Consider the following 22,359-nt stretch of genomic DNA (forward strand, 5'->3'; position numbering starts at 1 on the left):
CAAAGGTCACAGAAAAGCTTTATACAATCAGGACATGGGCCCCTGCGCCCCGGCCCACATGTGGCGCCTGGCCCCGCGCCATGGAGTGTGTGGGGCAGGACAGTTTGTTCCAGCCCCGGGGTGAGACTGTGCCCCATGGCAGAGAAGGCCCCAAGTAACACACCAGCAGACAGGAGGGGGTGCCTGGGGCAAGGTGGCTCAGAGAGAAGATGTGGGGCAGCCCTCCTGCACCATGAGCTGGGAGGGCCGGTAGCCCTGCAGGAGCCGACTTGAGCGCACGGCAGAGCACCCCGCAGATACAGCAGCACGGGGCGACTGGGGGGGCAGCACGGCCAAGGGGAAGGACCCTGCACCCCCTCCTGGGGCTCCCTGTACCCCCCATTGTCACAGCAGCGGAGCCCAGCCAGCCCCTGGCGCCCACTCACTGGAGTGCGCACACATCCTTGCCCTCGCCCTCCCCGGCCTCTGCCCCGGCCAGCGCTGGCTCCAGCTGGCCCAGGGGCTCCGCGGCACCAAGCAGCTTCTCCCTCAGCTCCATGAGCAGGTCGCGGCTCTCGCTGGGCGGCAGGTTACTCAGGTAGTACTGGGGCGCCAGCTCTACCAGCCTGCGGGGAGAGAGCAGATCAGCGCCGGCCTGGCCTGGCCCTTGCCCCAGGGCCCGGGCAGCACCACGGGGCATGAGGCTGGAGAGGCCCAGAGAAGGTGCCAGGCCCTGCCCCAGGCGGGGTGTTACCCTGCCCGCACCGCCAGGGCCTGCCCTGCAGCCGGCCACGGATGAGGCTGCGGGCTCCTCCCGCCCCCGCCCGCCCAGGCTGCCTTCCCCCCCCACAGGGGCACTCCCCTCCCCTCCCCTCTCCCCCACAGCACCCCCCCGCCCACCCTTACATCTGGGGCTGGATCTCAGACACCACGCTGAGGCAGTTGTCCTGCGAGATGGTGAACTCGTGGTACAGGACCCAGGGGGGTGGGCGGGGCAGGGGCCTCCGCACCAGGTAGCAGCAGTGCGGGGGCAGGTGGGCCACATGCTTGTGTGTCAGCATCAGGTAGTTCCCGGAGCCGTCGATGTCCCGGGCCACCTGCAGGGAACAGAGGGGTCAGCGGGGCCGGACAAAGCGGAGCCTACGGCAGCCGGGGCAGTGCCCCCACCCCCTTCCCTCCCCCACGTAGGGCTCCCCACCCCCTGCAGAGGCCCGGGGCAGCCTGGGCAGGGGCCCCCACCCGGCACACATGCAGGGCCCCCCCTTCCCCGCAGGGACCCTGGCAGCCACCTCCCCCACAGGGCCCCTTGCTCTGGGGGCCCCCCCACCTTGAGGAAGTAGCCAGAGATGAGCGCCCTCTTGAGGTTGAGCACGTTGTGATCCGTGCCGAAGGCTGGGGGAGAGACGGGCAGCTCGATTCGCTGCAACACCCCCAGCAGCTCGGCCCGCACGACGCCCGCCAGCCGCAGCCCCGAGCTGCTCACCCCGTGCTGACGGCACCAGCCCTCATCCAGCTCATCTGTGGGAAAGGGGCGTGAGCTGGGGGCCTGCCCCTTCCCTCCGCCAGGCTCTTGCCCTGCCCTCTCCCAGCGGCCACGCCACCTCCATCGCCCACGCCTGTCACACCCAGCCCCGCAGCGACGCCCGGCACCACTCGCGGCTTGGGACCAGGGAGACAGGCCTATCGAGTGCCCTGGAACCGCGACCTGCCCCCAGTGCACCTTGTCGCCCTCCACGCCCATCTGTGCAGCCCCAGCACAGCAGGACCTGGGCATGGGATATGGCCAGCCGTGCAAGTGGTGGGCGATGCCAGGACGCGGCGGCAGCAGCAGACACTGGGGAGACCCCCTCTGCATGCAGAGCGGCACTCACGCTGCTGGAAGGCATTGAAGACATTGATGAGGGTGAAGTGGTCCCCGTCGGGGTGCAGCAGGGCTTGCCGGCGCACGGCCGCAGCCTCCTCGGAGCGCGCCACTGGGGTCACAAAGCAGGGTGAGGCTGGGGAGAAGCAGGCGGGAAAGGGTTACCCGAGTGCCCGGCAGGGCTCTCCCTGCGGCTGCCCCCACAGTCCCCAGCATGGCTCTGGATGGCCCAGGAGGCTGTGTGGCCTGCAGCCCGTGGCTCCCCGCAGTGCTGAGGGGAGCTGGTTGGGGACTAGGCCTTTTGGAGAGAGAACCTCTCTCAGCCACAGAAAGGAAGGAGACAGACAGACAGCACGGCCAGGCCTGACTCGGAGCGCAAACCCCAGCTGGGGGCCTGGGGCTGCTCCCTCTCATGGGGCACACCGCCGCCGGCTGGAGCCGCAGGGGGGCTCGGCGCCCGTACGTGGCCCCCTACCCGTGAGCATGGCGGCCATGGTGAGCATCTCGTGGACGCAGTCGAACTCGCAGGAGGCAATGAGCGCCTTGGCCAGCTGGGGGTCCAGGGGGAACTCCGACATGATGATCCCCACCTCCGAGAGGTTCCCATCGTCATCCAGCGCGGCCAGGTAATCCAGGTCCTCCAGGGCCTGCATCAGCGACTCAGGGGCTGGTTGGGGGCAGGAAGTCAGCTGGGAGGCAGGGGAGGTGCCGATGCCGCAGCCCCAATGCCAAAGCCACCCTGGGGCCCCCCCCAACATGCCAAACACGCTTCCCGCAGGGCTCACCCCTCCGCAGCACCAGCAGCTATCCACCCCCACGCCAGGCCTGCCAGCTCCGTCCCCCTCCCCTCCAGGATGAGACCATTCTTCTGGGGCGGAGGGGTGGCGGAGGGGTGGGGTTCCCCCAGCAGCTCTGGCCCTCCTGCGTGCACGCCATCTCTCCTGGTGCCAGATCCTCCCAGCCCCAGCCCGCCAACTGCCCCTGCCCACGGCGGAGCTGGGGGTCCCTAGGCCAAGTCTCCTGTTGCAGTTTCCAGCCCCTCCAAGCTCAGTCGCTGTCCGTGCTGGGGCAGCAGCTCCTCCTGGCACGGGGCCAGCTGGGAACCCCGTTAACAGCCCATTTACCCTTCTCCTCAATTGTTAATGGGTCACATAGAGCAGCCCCAGGTTTTCCCCTGCATCTCCCACCCCTTCAGTCCCAGTCCTGCAGACACCCTTCACTCCCGACCCACAGCCCCTGGGCTGTACCTGGCCGGTCAAGGAAGTCGCACTGGCCCATGTCAGCGATGTCGAGTCTCTTGAGCAGCAGCACCAGACGGCTCAGGTTGGCCTCGCTCACGTGGGGGGCGGGGGCGGCCGGGAGGAACTGCTCATAGAAGGCTTCGGAGTAGAGGCGCACGCAGATGCCTGCCAGACGATAGGGGAGCTGCCGTGAGGTGGGGTGCAGGGGGCGAGCTGGACTGAATGCGGGGTTGGCATTGGGGAAGAGGCACGGGGCTGGGGGGAGCGCAGCAAACTGGAGCCAAAGCTGCATGGAATTGACAGTTCCCAGAGCGTCCATAACACATGCTGCCTTGGGCCCGGGCGCTCACCTGGGGGGACAGCCTGCGGGCTCGGGCCCGGGCGCTCACCTGGGGGGACAGCCTGCGGGCCCGGGCGCTCACCTGGGGGGACAGCCTGCGGGCTCGGGCCCGGGCCCGGGCGCTCACCTGGGGGGACAGCCTGCGGGCTCAGGCCCGGGCGCTCACCTGGGGGGACAGCCTGCGGGCTCGGGCGCTCACCTGGGGGGCTGCCTGCGGCCCGCTGCCTCCGTGACTCCGCCTGGCTCTTGCTGATGGGCCGCAGCACCTGGGACTCTGCGCGGATCCGGGGATTGTAAACCTGCAGGGACAAGGGCTGTGAGGGGCAGGCCGGCCTGATACTCCCTGGCCAGCAGTGGGCTCTGCTCACCACCCGGCGCTGGGCTTGTGTCCCCCATTCGCCAACCGGAGGCAGAAATCAGCCCCCGCCCCAGCGAGTCCTCCTGGCTGCTTGGCAGGGTTTGCTCCGCAGAGCTGCCGTGCCACATCTCAGCAGCAGAGGTCCACGTCAGCCCAGCCACCCCGGGGAGATTTCCGGGACTGCAGCCAGCCCCCCGGCTGGGCAGGGCAGGAGCAGGCAGGACTCGGGCCCTTCCCCTCTCAGGGGCCCTGCCTCTGGCCCTAGGGTTACCAGCTCTGACGGAAGCTATTCCGGGAGAGTTTCCCCCCCAACATGACATCATTTTCTTAAAACAGCCTATTCAGATCTCCTGGATTGGTTTCAGTGGTCACCGGGAGGTAGAGGCTGATTCCGGGAGAGCCCAGGCCAAACCTGGAGGGTTGGCAACCCTATCCGACCCAGCCCCAGGGTGGGGACTGGCTGGCTCAGAGGACTGGGATGTGGGGCCTTTCCTCTCTAGGGAGCGCCAGCTCCAACCTGGCCCCGGGGCAGGGGACTGGGATGTGGGGCCTTTCCGCTCTAGGTGCAAAGGCCGCAGTTCAGAGGAGACATCTGGACAGATGTCTGTGTAGTGCTGGGGAGGAGCTAGTGGCCGTGGTACATATATGTGTCAGTAACATTGGGAAGGATAAGAGAGAGGTCCTGGAGGCCAAATTTAGGCTGCTAGGTAAGAGACTGAAATCCAGGACCTCCGTGGTAGCATTCTCTGAGATGGCTCTTGTTCCACACGCAGGGCCAGGCAGACAGGCAGAGCTGCATGGATTAGATAATGGGGTTCAGGTTCATTAGAAACTGGGGAACCTTTGGGAAAGGAGGGGCTGATACAGGAGGGATGGGCTCCACCTAAACCAAACTGGCCCTAGACTTCTGGCACGTCACATTAAAAAGGTCGTAGGGAATTTTTTTAAACTAACAGCTGGGGAAAGGCAACAGGTGCAGAGGACATGGCTCGGACAGAGGCATCTCGTAGGGGTGAATTCATTAGAGGGGGAACTTTAGATCCTAGAACATAGGATAGGAAAGAAATTGGTAAAATACAGGCCTGAGCTCGCGAGGACCAGTCAAATGGAAGAGTCCCATTTAGCAACACACATGAGGGAATGCAGCTGAATACTGACAAACTGTCCCGGGGCTTCGACTGAAATGCCAGAGACGTGAAAGCTGAGCTGGTGAAGCTGAGGGCCCGGCCTTACACGAGAACGCTGCTGTAACATGCAGCGCGGACGGTTGGAAAATGGGGATAATCAGTGGGGCAGGTAATACCGGAGTACCAGTGAGACGTGGGGGAGTGGCACTCTACGTGACAGAAAGCAGAGAGTCAAACAGAGTAAAAGTCTTAAATGGATCAAACTGTCCCACAGAATCTCTGTGACTAGAAATTCCTGGCTTGAATAATAAGAATGTAGCCGTAGGGATGTACGACCAGGTGACTGTGAAATGCTCGGGGTGATGAGAGAGGTTACCCAAAAGGTAGAAAACACAACGAAGGTGGGTTTCAACTCTCCCCATGTTAACTGGATACGTGTTACCTCAGGACGCAGAGATAAAGTTTTTAGACACAAATGACTGTTTCTTGGAGCAGCTGGTCCTGGAACCCTCAAGTGGAGAGAAAATTCCTGATTTAGCCCTAAGCAGTGCACAGGGTCTGGTCCAAGAAGTGAATACAGCTGGACTGCTCACTAATAGTGACCATAACAAAATCAATTTAGCAACCGTGTAGGGGGAAAATACCAAAGAAACTCACCACAGTGACATTTAATTTCAAAAAGGGGAACAGCACAAACATGAGGAAGTTAGTTAAATGGAAATAAAAAGCAACAGTCACAAGAGTGAAATGCCCACAAGCTGCATGGAAACTCTTTTAAACTCTGTAATAGAGGCTCAAATTAAAATGTATAAACAACAACGAACAGTAAGAGGATCCAAAAAAAGCCACAGAGTAAGAGGTGGCTCGAGGCAAACGGGCATCCTTTCACAACTGGAGGTTAAAGCCCACTGAGGAAAACAAAAAAGGAGCATGAACTCTGGCAAGTCAAGCATACGGCTCCGGCTCCGGCTCCACTGGAGCATTTTCAGCCGCTCGTGGCGGTAAGCTCTCTAACGTAGCCGCTCTAAGCAGAAAGGAGGGAGCTCTCCTGTCAGGGTAACTACTCCAGCCCCGCGAGCAGCGGTAGCTACATGGGCAGGAGAAGCTCACCCGCTGACATAAGCACCGGTGTGGACAGCACTAGGTAGACGTAACTTAAGTCACTCAGGGGTGCCTTATTCACACCCTGAGCAACAAAAGTTATACTGCGGTAAGCGCTAGTGTAGACAGCCTAAAAGTATCATTAGGCAGCCAAAAAAAAATAATAATAATGTGAAAAGCAACTAGCAAGAGACACAAAAACTAACAGCAAAGATTTTTTTAAGAATGTCAGAAGCAGGAAGCTGCCAAACAACCAGTGGGGCACGGGACGATGGAGGTGCTAAAGGAGCACTCAGGGATGGTAAGGCCATTGTGAAGAAACTACATAAAATCTTTCCTTCAGCCTTCATGGCTGAGGACGTGAGGGAGGTTCCCAAACCTGAGCCATTCTTTTTAGATGACAAATCTGAGGAACTGTCCCAGACTGGAGGTGTCATTCGAGGAGGTTCTGGAACAAATAGATGAATTAAACAGTAATAAGTCACCAGGGCCAGATGGTATCACTCAAGAGGTCGGATTTCACCACTCAAAGATGAAATTGCAGAACTGTAGATTGTAAGCTAGTGCTTAAATCAGCTTCTGTACCAGATGACTGGAGGATAGCTAATGTGACACGAATTTTTGAAAAAGGCAGCAGAAGTGATCCTGGCAATTATAGGACGGTAAGCCTAAATTCAGTACTGGGCAAACTGGTTGAAATTATAGTAAAGAACAGAATTATCAGACACATAGATGAACACAGTATGTTGTGGAAGAGTCAACATGGTTTTTGTAAGGGGAAATCATACCTCACCAACCTACTAGAATTCTTTGAGGGGTCAACAAGCATGTGCACGAAAGAGATCCAGTGGATATAGTGTACTTGAACTTTCAGAAAGCCTTTGACAAGGTGTGACGAAGTGGGGATTTTCCCTTGTTATGTTCTATGGGAGTCTTACTGTTTTACATGAATGCTGTGTGTGCCTCAGTTTCTCTGTGTATTGCACCAGTGTCTAGGTGATGGGAATAAGGGTATGTGACTTTTGTGGGGGCTGCTCCAGCTGCCTGCATGGATGCTATGGCCGCCCTTTCATAACCTGAGACCCAGAAGGGGGATGCGACCAAGTGCCTCTTGGCCCAGGATGCAAGACAAAGACAGGAGGAGGAGCAACAGACAGGGCAGGGGCCAGGCAGCTGGAAGGGGGTCAGTCTCAGCTGGCTTGGGGCACAGGGGGAGGACAAGAGCCCTGGCTCTGGGATCCCCGCCCCACAAGATGGACTTGGCTGAAAGTTACTGATTTCTGTGCTAACAAGTTCTTCCCTACATTGTGTTCCTGTCGCCAAATAAACCTGTTTTCCCGGCTGGCTGAGAGTCACGTCTGACTGCGGAGTTGGGGGGCAGGACCCTCAGGCTTCCCCAAGACCCCGCCTGGGTGGACTCGCTGTGGGAAGTGCACGGTGTGGACGGAGATTAAATAAAATGCTGAATGCTCCCAGGTCAGACCCAGGAAGGGCAAAGCTGTGTAAGCGTCTGCTCAGAGAGAGGAGGCTCCCACAGAGTCCTGGGTGGCTTCGTATGGAGTAGTTCCAGAGCATCACCCCAGTGACTCCGTGACACAAGGTCCCTCACCAAAGGCTCTTAAACAAAGTAAGCTGTCACGGGATAAGAGGGAAAGTCCTCTCATGGATTGGTAACCAGTTAAAAGACAAGAAACAAACGCTAGGAATAAATGGTGTTCAGCATATTCACAAATGATCTGGAAAAAGGGGTAAACAGTGAAGTGGCAAAATTTTCAGATGATACAAAACTACTCAAGATAGTTAAGTCCAAAGCAGACTGTGAAGAGCTACAAAAGGATCTCACTAAACTGGGTGACTGGGCAACAAAATGGCAGATGAAATTCAATGTTGATAAATGCAAAGTAAGGCACACTGGAAAACATAATCCTAACTATACATACAAAATGATGGGGGCTAAATTTGGTGTTGCCACTCAAGAAAGATCTTGGGAGTCACTGTGGATAGTTCCATGAAACATGCACTCGATGTGCAGCGGCCATCAGAAAAGCTAACAGAGCGTTGGAAATCATTATATAAGACAAGAGAAAATGTCAGTGCCTCTATATAAATCATAGTATGTCCAGACCTTGAATACTGCATGCAGTTCTCATTACCCCATCTCTAAAAAGATCTTTAGGAATAGGAAGAAGTTCAGAGAAGGGCAACAAAAATGCTGAGGGGGATGGAACAGCTTCTGTAAGAGGAGAGTAAAAAGACTGGAACTGTTCAGACTTGGAAAAGAAGCGACGAAGCGGGGCTATGATGGAGGGCTATACAGTCGTGACGGGTAGGGAGAAAGTGACTAGGAGTGGTATTTACTCCTTCGCAGAACAGAAGCACTATGGGTCACCCAATTAAATTAATGGCAACAGGTTTAAAACAAACAAAAGGAAGTATTTCTTCACACAGTGCACAGTCAACCTGTGGAAATCCTTGGCAGGGGATGTTGAAGGCCAAAACTGTAACTGTGTTCTAAAAGAATGAGAGAAGTTCATGAAGCACAGGTCCATCAATGGCTATTAGACAAGATGGTCAGCGACACAACCCCAGGCTCTGGGAACGGGCGATGGGATGGATCACTTGATGATTCCCTGTTCTGTTCATTCCCTTTGGGGCACCTGACACTGGCCACTGTCGGAAGACAGGACACTGGGCTGGATGGACCTTTGGTCTGACCAGTCTGGCCGTTGTTGTGAGTCTGTCGACAACTGCTGCGCAGGCTGCTCTCCTATGCAACAGGCAGGGGTCCGGCCCTGCCCATCCCACCATTAATACAAGCTCCCAGCCCTATACTACACAGATTTCACAGAGGGAGACCAGCGTTTCTCAAAATGGGGGTCCTGACCCAAAAGGGAGTTGCAGGGGGGTCACAAGGTTATTTTGGGGTGGGGGGGTCATGGTACTGCCACCCTCACTTCTGCAATGCTGCCTTCGGAGCTGGGCGGCCGGAGCAGCTGGGCGGCTGCTTATTGAGGCAGCAGAGCAGAAGTGAGGGTAGCAAGTACCACCCCCAACACACAATAACCTTGCGGACCCCCCCCATACACACACACACCCCTCCTTTATGGGTCAGGACCCCTACAATTACAACACCATGATTTCAATAGCTGAAATCTTGAAATCTAACTTTTAAAAAATCCTATGGCCATGAAATTGACAAAAATGGACCCTGAATTTGGTAGGGCCCTACTTATTTTCATGTGGAAATTGGCAGGAGGGGCAGTCCTGCCCAAGAAGTTGTGCAGAGCTGGCTCTGAGCAGGGCCACGCCTGCCCTGGAAAAGGGGCTGGGCTGGGCCAGGCAGAGCCATGCACCCTGCTCCGTACTCACACTGCGCAGCTCCAGACCCGTGTCGATGACGTAGCGCACAGTCCCCAGGGAGAAGGACGAATCTGCAAGCCAGTGGGTGATGATCACGCGCCGGCCCTGGGGCCCGCTGCCCTGCTCCAGCACCTCATAGACCTTCTGGGCTGCCCGCCCCACCCCTGGGTGCAAGGGCAGGGCCAGCAGCGGGCCCAGCCCAGGGTTCAGGGCCACAGCCTCGGTGCGGATGGCCTCGCAGCACTCGCTGATCTCCTGCAGGGTGGGGAGCAGGTGTCGTTAGTGACAGGACACCCCCTTTGCTGCAAGGCATGTCCCCAGGACAACACCCCAAAGCGAGTCCCAACACCCCCTTCCCTTCTCCCGCAAGCACCCCGCCAGGGAGGGGTCCCAGCAGCCCCCCAGTCTCCACCTGCTCACTGGCCAGGAAGAGCAGCACATCGCCGGGTTCCTGGCGCCGGTGAATGTCCAATACCGCCTGGCACGCGGCAGAGACGTGGCCCCGAGCCGGTGGATCCCTGTACACCAGCTGGCCGGGAGGGCTGGGTCCTGGCACCCGCACCACGGGAGGGTCCCCGCAGAAGGCCCGCAGCCGCTCCTCCAGGGCTGGCACCGTCGTCACCACCACCTTGAGCTCGGGTCGCTGGCGAAGCACGTCCTTCAGCAGCCCGAGCAACACGTCTGTGGGCACCGTGCGCTCCTGCACCTCGTCCAGCACAATGACCCCGTACTGGCGCAGCAGGGGGTCCGACATCATCTCCCGCAGCAGCATCTCATCCGAGCAGAACCTGCCAGCACCAAGCACCCGGGTCAGAGGCAGCCCAAGGAAGGGGGAGCCCGGCTGGGACAGTGAGGGGCTGCAGGTTGGGATTGAGGGGCACCGGCAGAGCTGGGGGAGCCCAGGGCTGGGCTAGCAGGGGCTGCAGGTTGGGACTGAGGGGCACCGGCAAAGCTGGGGGGGACTTGGAGGGGATTTGGGAGGCTCCCCTTCCCCACTCTCAGCTCTCTCAGGAAAGAACCGTGTCCTCATCCCTTGAGCGGAGAGGTGCCAGGCCCAACCCAAGAGAGCGCTGGGCAGAGGCACCTGCCCTAACCCCTTCACTGCCAAAGCCCCCACCTGACGCCCACAGCCTGACTCTTGCACCGCGGCCTCCTCCTCGCCCCTCCAACCCTGGAGCCCTTCCTTAAACAGGGTCCTGGCTGGGCCCTGCCCTGCCCGGGCCCCACCCTGCCCGAGAGGGGTGGAAACCTGGACACACAGGGCCGGGCACAGGCCCGCCTCTGGTCTGTCTCGTCCCAGCATGGAGCACCAGGCTCCTGCTGTGGGGAACGTGGGACAGAGCTGGCCTCCACCTCTCCCCAGGAAGGAGGCTGGTGGAGTGGCCTAGCTGCCTGCTGCTGGGCCCTGCACTCCAGCTCCGCCCTCGTATGCCGTTGCTCCAGGCTGAGCACCCTGACGAGCCAGCGGGGGCTGTGACAAAGCGGGACTGTTCTTAATGTTTCCTCTGAATAGTGTGGGGGTGCCTCAGTTTCCCCTATACAGTTCTTGAGTGTCTGGGTGGTGGGGTAAGGGGGTATGATCGTTGCAGAGCCCTAGAGGGCAGGTGAGTGCAGGAGTCTGGACACAGAGAATGGCCGACACCCTGTTTCCTGGCCACTGATGGCCTGGGCCCTTCCCCCCTGCAAGGTGAGAGCTAAAGGGTTGGAGAACAAAGGAATCTGGTGCCTTCCTGGCCTGGTAAAGGGACAAAGCCCAGAGGAGGAGGGGCTGGAGGGAGTTTCAGTTTGGGGCTGGCTGGGACATGGAGTGAAGTGCAGACGTGGTTGTCTGGCTCACTGCCCCCCAAAATGCACCCAGCTGAGGGGTCCTGTTCTCTGCACCTACAAGCTCTGTGTTAGACCATGTTCCTGACGTTTAATAAACCTCTGTTGTACTGGCTGGCTGAGAGTCATGTCTGACTGCAAAGTTGGGGGGGCAGGACCCTCTGGCTTTCCCAGGAGCCCCGCCTGAGCGGACTCGCTGTGGGAAGCGCACGGAGGGACAGAGGATGCTGAATGCTCCAAGGTCAGACCCAGGAAGGTGGAAGCTGTGTGAGCTGTGTGTCCTGCAGTCAGTCTGCTCACAGAAAGGAGACTTCCCCGGGGGTCCTGACTGGCTTCGTAGGGAGCAGTTCCAGAGCATCGCCCGGAGACTCCGTGACAACTGGTGGCAGAGGTGGGATTGACGGGGACCAGGCGTGCTGAAGATTCAGAGAGAGACGGTTTCAGGGGGTGGTTAACCCCTGGGAGTGTGTGACCAGAGAGAAGGACTTTTGCAGTAACAGGGTCCCCCGGGGGATTGCAGCGAGCAGTCCCAGGGGTGGAGGAGTCTGCAGCTTGACCCTGGCAAAGAGGGGGTGACCTCGAGAAGGGCTGGCACACTAGGGGTTCTCCCTGGAAACCGTGGGGAGCTGAGAGCACGCAGGCCTATGAGTCCACAACATCTTGGGAACAGTTTGAGTGATGGTCTGTCACCGTCTCCTTAAGAAGGACATTGTAACCCTGTGCAGAAAGAGAGGGTTGCACATTGGAAAGTTCACCAAAGCACAGTTCATCGTGCAGCTGGAGGAGGATGACCGCTCTCAGGGACAGATTCCTGACCCCAAATGGGGCTATAGCAGGATCTGGGAGCAGCTGGAATGGGAGCCAGACATCCCCAAGACTCCTGTCCCCAACCAGACAGGGGTCTTCACGATCAGGTTCCCCATCCGGGGATCGGAGACGGACGGGATTGGAGCTGAGTCCAAGAGAGCAAGAGGACTGTGGGAGACAGCGAGAGCCCGAGAAAGAGCTGCAGAAGCAGCAGAAGCATGAACTGGCGGTGGGGGAGCGGAGAGGCCTAGGGGACCCCCCAGGGGTGAGTGGGGATAGATCCCGGGGGTCCAGTTCCGCAGGGAACCTCGAGACTAAATTGCTGCCCCTGGTTAAGGGGGGCGGGTGGGATGTGGATGCCACCTCACTGCCTTTGAGCAGGCTGGCGATTTGAACCAGGGGGACCCTGCGGAAAAGCTCGTGTCTAGCTCCCTTGCTGGGTCCCAAGGCCACAGACTCCGTCAGCCAGATGGGTGGGGAGGTGGACAGGCTCCCACTCCTGACCCCAACCTATATGTCTGTGTGGAGTCTCCTGGGGCCAGGCCCCTCGGACCCCCAGTTGGAGCGGGAGGTGATGGTCAATGGGGAGACATTCCTGGGCTGGCGAGATCCTGGGACAGAGAGAACTGGTGTCAGGCCCTGGGTGGTGCAGCCTCAGATGCCAAGGGGCTGTGTGAACTGGGTGAGAGTCCCAGGGACAAAGCCCCTCGCCCTGCCTATGGCCCAGATCCCTGTGCAGACCCAGGAGGGGTGGGGCTGGCTGGTTGTTGGGGTTCTCCGGGAAACCGGCTTCGAGACCCTGTTGTGGGGTGACTGTCTCTCTTTGGGACAGGATCCAGGCCCTGCTCTGGTAACTGCCAAGGGTTTGAATTTGAATCCAGGGAACCAATCAGCGGAGAGGGAAATGGCCAGTGAAAATGCAGATGACCTGGCTGGCAGTGGGGAGAGCTGCTAGGCTCAAGCTACCTGCCTGCAACCAGACCTCTGGGGCTCCCCACCCCCTTGCACACCGGAGAGGGGGCTCAGGCTGGCTCTGATGCAGTGAGGAAAGCAGCAAACTCGCTGCCTACCCCCACTGGGACAGCAAGGGCAGCGCTGAGCACAGTGGGAGCTGAGACCCCAGCTGAGGTGGGGAGACACAGGCAGGGCAGGGGATCTGTTGGGAGCGGCAAGGTGCTTGGTAAGGAAAGTCTGGATGATCCTAGGCAGCCTTGTGACCTGATGGCTGTGTCTAGTCAGCAGGTGGGAAGGCGAGGAGAGTGGAAGATGAGAGTCCCTGGACCTTACCTGTTAGCTGGGTGGAGAAGTGTGACAGGGAAGGAAATGTGTCTGTGTCTGTCAGGGGTATTGACTTGCCTATGGAGGGAGCTACCCTGATCTCCAAGCATTTGTCTGTGACCAGCCTTGTGTGCTGGGACCAGGGGAATGAGATCCCAACCTGTGTGTCTGGGAAAGGAGAAAGTGTCTCTGTCTCTTCTTTGTCTGTGGAGCAGACAGAAGGGGCCTTTCAGCCTGTGATGGTTGAGGGTCGTGCAGTTGTCTCAGAGTTGGTTCTGGATTCAGCTAAAGCCCAGGAAGGGAAGGGTCCTAAGTTTGTGTCTGCTCGGGAGAATGGCGCCGTAACTAGGTCGCATCCAGTTAGTGTCTATGTAAAATCCCAGAGCCCAGACAATTCTGGTGCTTGTATTTTGCCTGTTGCTAGTGTGTTGTTGGGAAAGGGTGTAGCAACTCTGTCTAATCAGGGTGAGATCCTAGCCAGGGCACAAGGAGAGCATGAAGGTGATGTGATTGTGTTACCTACTGAGGGTGTGGAAACCTGTCGCAAGAAGGAAAAGAGTGCTGAACTTGTGTGTGGCAAAGGGAAGGAGAATGCTTCTGACCTTTTGTCTAGGAAGTCTGTGAGTTTGCCTGAAAGGGGATTGTGTAGGAATCTGCCGGATGGGCCAGAGGTGATTCTGGATGTAAGGGAGACCCAGAAAGAGTCTGTTGTTGCTCAGAAAAGTGTTCCTCTAGAGCAAGCCCTAGGTAAAGAGGGTAAGAGCAGAATTTCTGTGAGGGGTGAATTGTTGCATAGAAAAGCCCTAGGGAAAGGAATCCTCATGGAGTCTTTGCAAGCAGTTTACTGCAACTAAAGGGTGTGAAAGTGATTTAATCAAGAAAGTTTCAGTTCCTAACAGCCAGAAATTTTCTGTTGTGAATGGATCCACTGACTTTCCTGTTGAAAGATCCAGTGTGGATAGCTCTGAGATGGTCTCAGATGGAGTGAAAGCTGTTAAGAAAGTTAAACAGTCCTCTAACCAAGTGGCTGTATTTGGCCAGCTTGTTGGGGAGAAGACCCAATCCCAGTTTGACCCCCTGGGGTTTTCGGGTGGCCAAAGGGCATGGGCCGCATAAACCTTCCCACATGCGGCCTGCCAGTGCTATCGACCACCCCTTACCTAAGGGAGGGCGTGAAACTGGAAGGGCCTGGTGTAACTCCTACCAAGGAACGGGAGAGATGCTGGAGCATCCATGGGAACGTTGGTGGCTTTGAACTTCCCCAGGTCACCGGCTAAAGTAACTCCGCTCAGTTCGATCTCGAATGGGGGAGAGATGTGACGAAGTGGGACTGTTCTTAACGTTTCCTCTGAATAGTGTGGACGTGCCTCAGTTTCCCCTATACAGTTCTTGAGTGTCTGGGTGGTGGGGTAAGGGTGTATGATCATTGCAGAGCCCTAGAGGGCAGGTGTGTGCAGGGGTCTGGACACAAAGAATGGCCAACACCCTGTTTCCTGGCAACTGGCAGCCTGGGCCCCTCCCCCCTGCAAGGTGAGAGCTAAAGGGTTGGAGAACAAAGGAATCAGGTGACCTCCTGGCCCGGGAAAGGAACAAAGCCCAGAGGAGGAGGGGCTGGACGGAGTTTCAGTTTGGGGCTGGCTGGGGACATGGAGTGAAGTGCAGACGTGGTTGTCTGGCTCACTGCCCCCCAAAATGGACCCAGCTGAGGGGTCCCATTCTCTGCACCTGCAAGCTCTGTGTTAGACCATGTTCCTGTCGTCTAATAAACCTTCTGTTTTACTGGCTGGCTGAGAGTCATGTCTGACTGCGGAGTTGGGGGGCAGGACCCTCTGGCTTCCCCAGAAGCCCCACCTGAGTGGACTCGCTGTGGGAAGCGCACGGAGGGGCAGAGGATGCTGAATGCTCCGAGGTCAGACCCAGGAAGGTGGAAGCCGGGTGAGCTGTGTGTCCTGAAGACAGGCTGCTCACAGGAAGGCAACTGCCCCAGATTCCTGACTGGCTTCATGGGGAGCAGTTCCAGAGCATCGCCCAGGGACTCCGTGACAGGGGCGGATCAGGGTACCAGGCGGCCGGCAGGCGAGAGGGAGACTGGATTGGGGAGGGAGGGGCAGCCCCAGTCCCACGACCAGGTCCCAGTGCCCTATGGGCGCAGCGCCCAGCCTCACCTGAGCAGGGTCTCTGGAGTGCAGCAGTCCTCATGGGGGACGCAGTAGCCAACCTCGTGGCCCAGGTTCAGATCCATCTCGTCAGCCACACACAGCGAGAGGCTGAGGGCGGCGAGGTCGTGGGGCTGGCTACAGGCCACCAGGCCATGCGTGAACTGCTGGGAGAGGGCGTACTCCGCACACCACTGAGGGATCTGCAAGGAGGAGAGCGGGCAAGGGGCCCCAGGCAGCCACTGTTGTGAGCACAGGTCACCCCAAGGGAGCCAGAACCCCCCCCAACACTGGGTACAGTGGCGCCCCCCCACCCGAAGACTCGCACATTCACTCTGCAGCTCAGCCAGGTGGGTGGGGCCAAGCTGCGTTCCCTGTGGACACAATGGCCTCGCCCCCCAGCCTAGAGCCACGCGCGTGGCTGCGGGTGCCCACACGGCTCGCCAGGGGTGGAACCAATCTGTCCCACTGGCAGGGGGTCAGGAGATCCCAGCAGAGCTGCCTCACCCAGACACTGAGGCAGGCACAGATGCTCCTGGGCACAGAGGTTGGCAGCAGGCACCCAGCTATGCCATCCATGGGGAGTTGAGCCAAGCCCCATGGCTCCCTTCCTGACAGCTCAGCCAGGGGCTAGTCCCCTCCACCCTGCCACACCCAAACACGTGTGGGCCGCACAGCCAAGGGGCAAAGTCTTCAGAGATTCAGGGCAGCTGATTGCGAACCTGGAGAGGCCCCTGCTCCCTGCAGCATCCCATGGACCCCCAGGGGCAGCCTGGGCAAAGCACAGGGGCAGAAATCTAGTGTACAGATGGAGAGGGCAGCCCACCGGTTCTGGCACAAGGCTGCCACCTGGATTCAATTCCCAGAGAGACCTTGAGTGAGAGTCTCCGCAGTGCAGCCCTGCCCCATGGGGTGCTTCACTGGCTGCGCAGAGCTGAGATCGCAGTCGTGGGGCCAGATACCAATCACAGAGATAAGGGAAGCACCCAGCCCCCTCCAAACGCCTCTCACGCCCCCCTTCGGCCCGATTCGCTTGCAGGCACAGCTCCCAGGCAGAGCCACCCCTTGCCCATCCTCCACACCAGCCAGGCTCCAGCTTCATGCTGGGAAGCCTGGACATCCCCTGGGTGCGCACCAGGAGAGGTCACCGGCAATTAACAGCGTCCTGGGAGATTCCATGGGAACGCAAACATCTCCTGCCTCCGTCTCCAGGCCCATGGCCTGGCTGGGGCCTACAGAGCTCCACAGACACACACTGCTTGAAAACCAACCCTCCCCCAGGTCAAAGTCCTGACTGTAGCGGCTATAGCTTCCCTGCTGGGGCGGAAGAGACACACACAAGGGGCAGAGGGCCAAGGAACCCAGCTGCCTGCAGGCCCTGCAGCTTGGAGGTTTGGCACCAAGATGGCTGATTGTCAGGTACTGGCAGCCTGGGACTCCACAGACAAGCGAGCCCCGTCAGTCTGTCTGTCCTGCTGCATGTGAGAGCTGCCTGGGGCAGGGGCTGTGTGTGTTTAATGCCAGGACAGCAGCCAGAGAACTGGGTCCCGACGGGGGCGCTCGGTGCGCCAGCATCACAGACCAACAAGTCCGGGTGTCTGGGGCCCTCAATACCACTCTTCCAGGCTCACCCACCCCCCTCAGAAGTCCCTGGCAACCCTGCAGCTCCCAGCACAGACCCAGCTGACTCCCGGCCAGCGCCGTGCATGACTGAAAGCCAAATCCCAGGGCATCCAACAGGGAGAGCCCAGCCTCCCATCACCCTGACCTCCTCACGTGCTGCCCCAAGGGGGCTTTGCAAACAGACAGGAGCCGCAGTCAGGAGTACAATGGACCCTGCCTCAGAGGTTAAATGAGGAGTCACTGGCCCCCCTCCCGTGGCACTTGTAGTCATGGCACCCTAGACTATGGGACGCAGCCAGGGCCGGCTCCAGGCACCAGCGAACCAAGCAGGTGCCTGGGGCAGCCAATGTAAAGGGGCGGCAGGAGGTCGGGCTCTGGGGCGGCAATCCGCCCGCGGCGGCAATCCAGCAGCCGCTCCGTCAGAGTGTGTTTCGCGCTCGGGGGCCATTCGGCGGCGGGGACGCGACTCTTCTTGGGTCGCCGGCAGCAGTACGGTGGCCGCTCCATCACTCTGCCTCCGTGTTCGGCGGCGAGGTTTTTTGGTTTGCTTTTTTTTTGCCGCTTGGGGCGGCAAAAACGCTGGAGCCAGCCCTGGACGCAGCCACGGCCAGCAGCAGCTGCCAAGCCATTTAGCTCTGTAATCCTGCCCCCAGGAGAGCCTCCGGACACCAGGGCAGCACACTCCAAGGAGCCCAGGCCGTGTCTCACCGGCAAGCCAGCAGCACAGGCCCCCTAGCACTGCCCTGACTGCGAGGCGGCAGCCCCCCACCCTCTCCCTGCAGCACCGGCTGCTCCCCGAGCCAGCCCAAGCCCACCACACGCAAGGGGATTATTGCGTAGGTGCTTTTCCCAGCAAGGGCACTCCTGCCCTGGCCTTGCCCTCCCCATGCCCCCCTCGCACCTGGGTGCTCTTGCCGGTCCCGGGCTCCCCGGACACCAAGACGATGCCGCTGCTGCTCTCCAGGTGCTCCATGAAGCTGTACTTGGCGGCCCAAACAGGCAGGTCTCGCCGCCGCTGCAGCAGCTCATAGTAGCGGGAGGAGAAAGGCAGCCCGTCGTATGGGTTCACCTCCAGGTCCCCCTCGCAGTCCAGGGCCAAGCCTTCGCCCTCCTCCTCCTCCTCCAGCGGGGAGTCAAGGCCATTCGGCCGCAGCGGGGAGGTGAAGCCATCGCTAGTCTCCATGGCGGCGTTACTGTGGGGCAGATGGAGCCAGGGACCTGCAAGGGAAAAGGGCAGGAGTCAGAGCAGCCACTGGGCCCTAGGGGAGAAACTGGTTAGCAGGGTGGGGAGACACCCCATCCCCACTGCCCCAGCTCCACTCCCACCGGCTGGGGGGCAGTCAGAAATCCTGAGGCCAGCAGGGCCCATCGGGGCCATCTAGTCTGGCCTCCTATGTAACACGGCCAGGGGCTGCCCCACAGTAACACCTGGAGTGGATCTGCTAGCAAAGCAGCCAGTCTGGACTGAAAACCGTCAGGGATGGAGAATCCACCTCGGCCCTTGGGTATGGTTCCTGTGGTTAATTCCTGTCACCATTAACAACGTACCCCTAATTGCCAGTCTGAATTCGTCCTATTTCAACTTCTAGCCACTGCCCTGTGTTTGACCCGTCTCTGCTGGACTGAGCAGCCCATCACGAAATACCTGTTCCCCACGCAGGTACCTACAGACCGGGATCAAGTCACCTGTGAGCCTTCTCTGTGTTATGCTGAACAGCTCAGGCTCCCTGAGTCTCTCACTACAAGGCAGGTTTTCTATTCCCAGCTCTTCTCGGACCCTCTCCAGTTTATCAACAGCCTGAACTGTGGGCACCAGACCTGGGCACAGGAGTCCAGCAGCGGCCGCCCCAGTCCAGACAGAGGGAAAGTCGCCTCTCCGCGGCTCACATGAGTCCTTTGGTCAAAGCTCAGGTGGCTCGCGGGGTGCGTCACGGCTTCCCCGGCCAGCCCCCCGCAGCCTGGCGGGGCCTGCTCGCTGCGCCGATGCCCGCCCGGCTTCCCAGGAGATCCAGGGGAGGCTGAATCGCCCCGGGGAACCACCTGCTGCAGCTCGTCTGTGGCCAGCCCCCCAGCAGGCTCTGGGGCAGGGGCCTGGGACTCCCGCCGGGCCCCAGGGAGCAGGGCTCGTGTCCTGGAGACCGGCCGGGAGCGCCAGGTGGTGGGAGAGCCACAAACAGCCCCGCTCCCCGGGGCGTGCGCGGCGCTGGAGGGCGGCCAAGGCAGCAGGCACCGCCCCGGGCCGCGGCACCAACCCCCGGGGCAGAACACGCCGCACCCCAGGGCAGGGCCCGGGGTATCCGGCACCGCGCCCGGACCCGGACCCGGACCCCGACCCCGACCCAGCCGGGGGGCGGGACCCGGCCGGCGGCCAAGCGCAGGGCGGGGCTGCAGGAGACGCCCCCCCTCAGCCCCCGGCGCCCCCCGCGGAACCCAGGCGTCCGGGGAACCGGTCCGACGGGATGCGGCACCCCCGGCCTCGCCTGCCGTGAGCGCCACCCCGCCGTGCCGTGCCCCGGGGGCGGAGCCCCGGCCCCCCAGCGGCCCCCGGCCCCGCCGCGTACCCCGGGCGCTGCCGCCCCCGCTCACCTGTAGCCGGCTCCAGGCCCCGCCCCGGAGGCTGTCACGCGGCGCCAGGCACGAGTCACGTGCTACGCCGTGGCAGCCAATCAGATGGGGCCCGAGTGGCTTCGGCCCCGCCCCCTGTGCCGTCTTCCCCCATGGCCCCGCCCCGGGCCCTGCTGTCCCCCGAGCCCCGCCCCGCAGCGCCAGGCCCCGCCCCCGCAGCGCCTGTCGCCCCGGCCACGGCTCTGCGCGGCGCGGCGCTGGGGGCGGGGCCAGGTGCCCGCGGGGCGGGGCCTCCCGAGGGGGCGGGGCACGGACACACCGCAGCCGGGAGTTCCGCCGGCCGGACTAGCTCCCAGCACGCCAGCCTCCCTCTGTCCGCGGCAGTGATCAGCCTGTCGGTCCCCGCCAGCCCTGCCCTGTGACCCCCCAGCCAGCCCCACCCTGCCCCGCGACCCCCCGAGCCAGCCCTGCCCTGTAACTCCCCCAGCCAGTCCCACCCTGCCCTGTGACCCCCCGAGCCAGCCCTGCCCTGTAACTCCCCCAGCCAGTCCCACCCTGCCCTGTGACCCCCCCAGCCAGCCCTGCCCAGTGCCCCCCCAGCCAGCCCGCCCTGCCCAGTGCCCCCCAGCCAGCCAGCCCTGTAACTCCCCCCAGTCCCACCCTGCCCTGCAACCCCCCGAGACAGCCCTGTAACCCCCCGAGCCGGCCCTGCCCTGTTACTCCCCCAGCCAGCCCCACCCTGCCCTGTGACCCCCCCCAGCCAGCCCGCCCCGCAACCCCCCGAGCCAGCCCTGCCCTGTGACCCCCCAGCCAGCCCCACCCTGCCCCGCGACCCCCCGAGCCAGCCCTGCCCTGTGACCCCCCAGCCAGCCCCACCCTGCCCCGCGACCCCCCGAGCCAGCCCTGCCCTGTAACTCCCCCAGCCAGTCCCACCCTGCCCTGTGACCCCCCCAGCCAGCCCTGCCCAGTGCCCCCCCAGCCAGTCCCACCCTGCCCTGTGACCCCCCCAGCCAGCCCTGCCCAGTGCCCCCCCAGCCAGCCCGCCCTGCCCAGTGCCCCCCAGCCAGCCAGCCCTGTAACTCCCCCAGCCAGTCCCACCCTGCCCTGCAACCCCCCGAGACAGCCCTGTAACCCCCGAGCCGGCCCTGCCCTGTAACTCCCCCAGCCAGTCCCACCCTGCCCTGTGACCCCCCCCAGCCAGCCCGCCCCGCAACCCCCCGAGCCAGCCCTGCCCTGTGACCCCCCCAGCCAGTCCCACCCTGCCCCGCAACCCCCCGAGCCAGCCCTGCCCTGTAACTCCCCCAGCCAGTCCCACCCTGCCCTGTGACCCCCCCAGCCAGCCCTGCCCAGTGCCCCCCCAGCCAGCCCGCCCTGCCCAGTGCCCCCCAGCCAGCCAGCCCTGTAACTCCCCCAGCCAGTCCCACCCTGCCCTGTGACCCCCCGAGCCAGCCCTGCCCTGTAACTCCCCCAGCCAGTCCCACCCTGCCCTGCAACCCCCCGAGACAGCCCTGTAACCCCCCGAGCCAGCCCTGCCCTGTGACCCCCCAGCCAGTCCCACCCTGCCCCGCGACCCCCCGAGCTAGCCCTGCCCTGTAACTCCCCCAGCCAGTCCCACCCTGCCCTGCAACCCCCCGAGACAGCCCTGTAACCCCCCGAGACAGCCCTGCCCTGTGACCCCCCAGCCAGTCCCACCCTGCCCCGCAACCCCCCGAGCCAGCCCTGCCCTGTGACCCCCCCAGCCAGTCCCACCCTGCCCCGCAACCCCCCGAGCCAGCCCTGCAACTCCCCCAGCCAGTCCCACCCTGCCCTGTGACCCCCCCAGCCAGCCCGCCCCGCAACCCCCCGAGCCAGCCCTGCCCTGTAACTCCCCCAGCCAGTCCCACCCTGCCCTGTGACCCCCCCAGCCAGCCCGCCCCGCAACCCCCCGAGCCAGCCCTGCCCTGTGACCCCCCCAGCCAGTCCCACCCTGCCCCGCAACCCCCCGAGCCAGCCCTGTAACTCCACCAGCCAGTCCCACCCTGCCCAGTGCCCCCCCAGCCAGCCCGCCCTGCCCAGTGCCCCCCAGCCAGCCAGCCCGCCCTGTAACTCCCCCAGCCAGTCCCACCCTGCCCTGCAACCCCCCGAGACAGCCCTGCCCTGTGACCCCCCCAGCCAGTCCCACCCTGCCCCGCAACCCCCCGAGCCAGCCCTGTAACTCCCCCAGCCAGTCCCACCCTGCCCTGTAACCCCCCCAGGCAGCCCGCCCTGCCCAGTGCCCCCCCAGCCAGCCCTGCCCTGTGACCTCCCAGCCAGCCCTGCCCTGCCCTGCCCTGTGACCCCCCCAGCCCACCAGCCCTGCCCTGTGACCCCCCCAGCCAGCCCGCCAGCTCAGCACGCCTTGCTCAGCTGGGCCAGCATGTTCCTGTCCCAGCCCAGCCCCCGCTTCATGCCCTGCTCTGTGGCTGGGGAAGCAGGAGTCCTGTTGGCTGGAATGAGACATTCGATGCAGCCTCCAGCATCCTCAGGCAGAGTCACTTAGGGCTCTGCCAGGCGCCACCTCCAGGTCCCCCTCACAGTCCAGGGCCAAGCCTTTGCCCTCCTCCTCCTCCACGTGGGCCCACTGGGACAGCCGCAGCCACCGGGCCCATCCAGGCCTGCTCATCACCTTGCCCACCCGGTGGCCCTGCAGTAATGGAGGAAGGCAGGCTCGGGCTGCAGGGCAGGGCCCGGGAGAGCATGCTTAGGCTGGGATAGACTGTC

At 61.7% G+C, this 22,359-nt stretch overlaps 1 protein-coding gene across 5 annotated transcripts; it reads right to left on the reverse strand.

Moving 5' to 3' along the window:
• On the reverse strand, nucleotides 1–19,685 carry DQX1 (DEAQ-box RNA dependent ATPase 1). 5 transcript variants are annotated; one of them, XM_084627631.1, is made up of 12 exons: nucleotides 19,642–19,685; nucleotides 17,957–18,273; nucleotides 15,442–15,635; nucleotides 9,780–10,155; nucleotides 9,377–9,622; nucleotides 3,621–3,720; nucleotides 3,088–3,246; nucleotides 2,316–2,507; nucleotides 1,851–1,976; nucleotides 1,307–1,497; nucleotides 886–1,076; nucleotides 1–605 (listed from the first exon to the last, which is right to left on the reverse strand). In XM_084627631.1, exons 2-12 carry the CDS (start codon nucleotides 18,236–18,238, stop codon nucleotides 422–424), a joined length of 2,241 nt encoding a protein of 746 aa, XP_084483757.1. In that variant the 5' UTR covers nucleotides 18,239–18,273; nucleotides 19,642–19,685; the 3' UTR covers nucleotides 1–421. The 5 variants fall into 5 exon arrangements, with proteins under 5 accessions (XP_084483757.1, XP_084483759.1, XP_084483756.1 ...); XM_084627633.1 differs by lacking the exon at nucleotides 19,642–19,685 and adding an exon at nucleotides 19,617–19,631; XM_084627630.1 differs by lacking the exon at nucleotides 19,642–19,685 and adding an exon at nucleotides 18,874–19,414.
• Between the last annotated feature and the right edge of the window lie 2,674 nt (nucleotides 19,686–22,359).

The sequence above is a fragment of the Lepidochelys olivacea genome (genome assembly GCF_965140295.1).
Source record: "Lepidochelys olivacea isolate rLepOli2 genome assembly, chromosome: 4".
Classification (NCBI taxonomy): domain Eukaryota; kingdom Metazoa; phylum Chordata; order Testudines; family Cheloniidae; genus Lepidochelys; species Lepidochelys olivacea.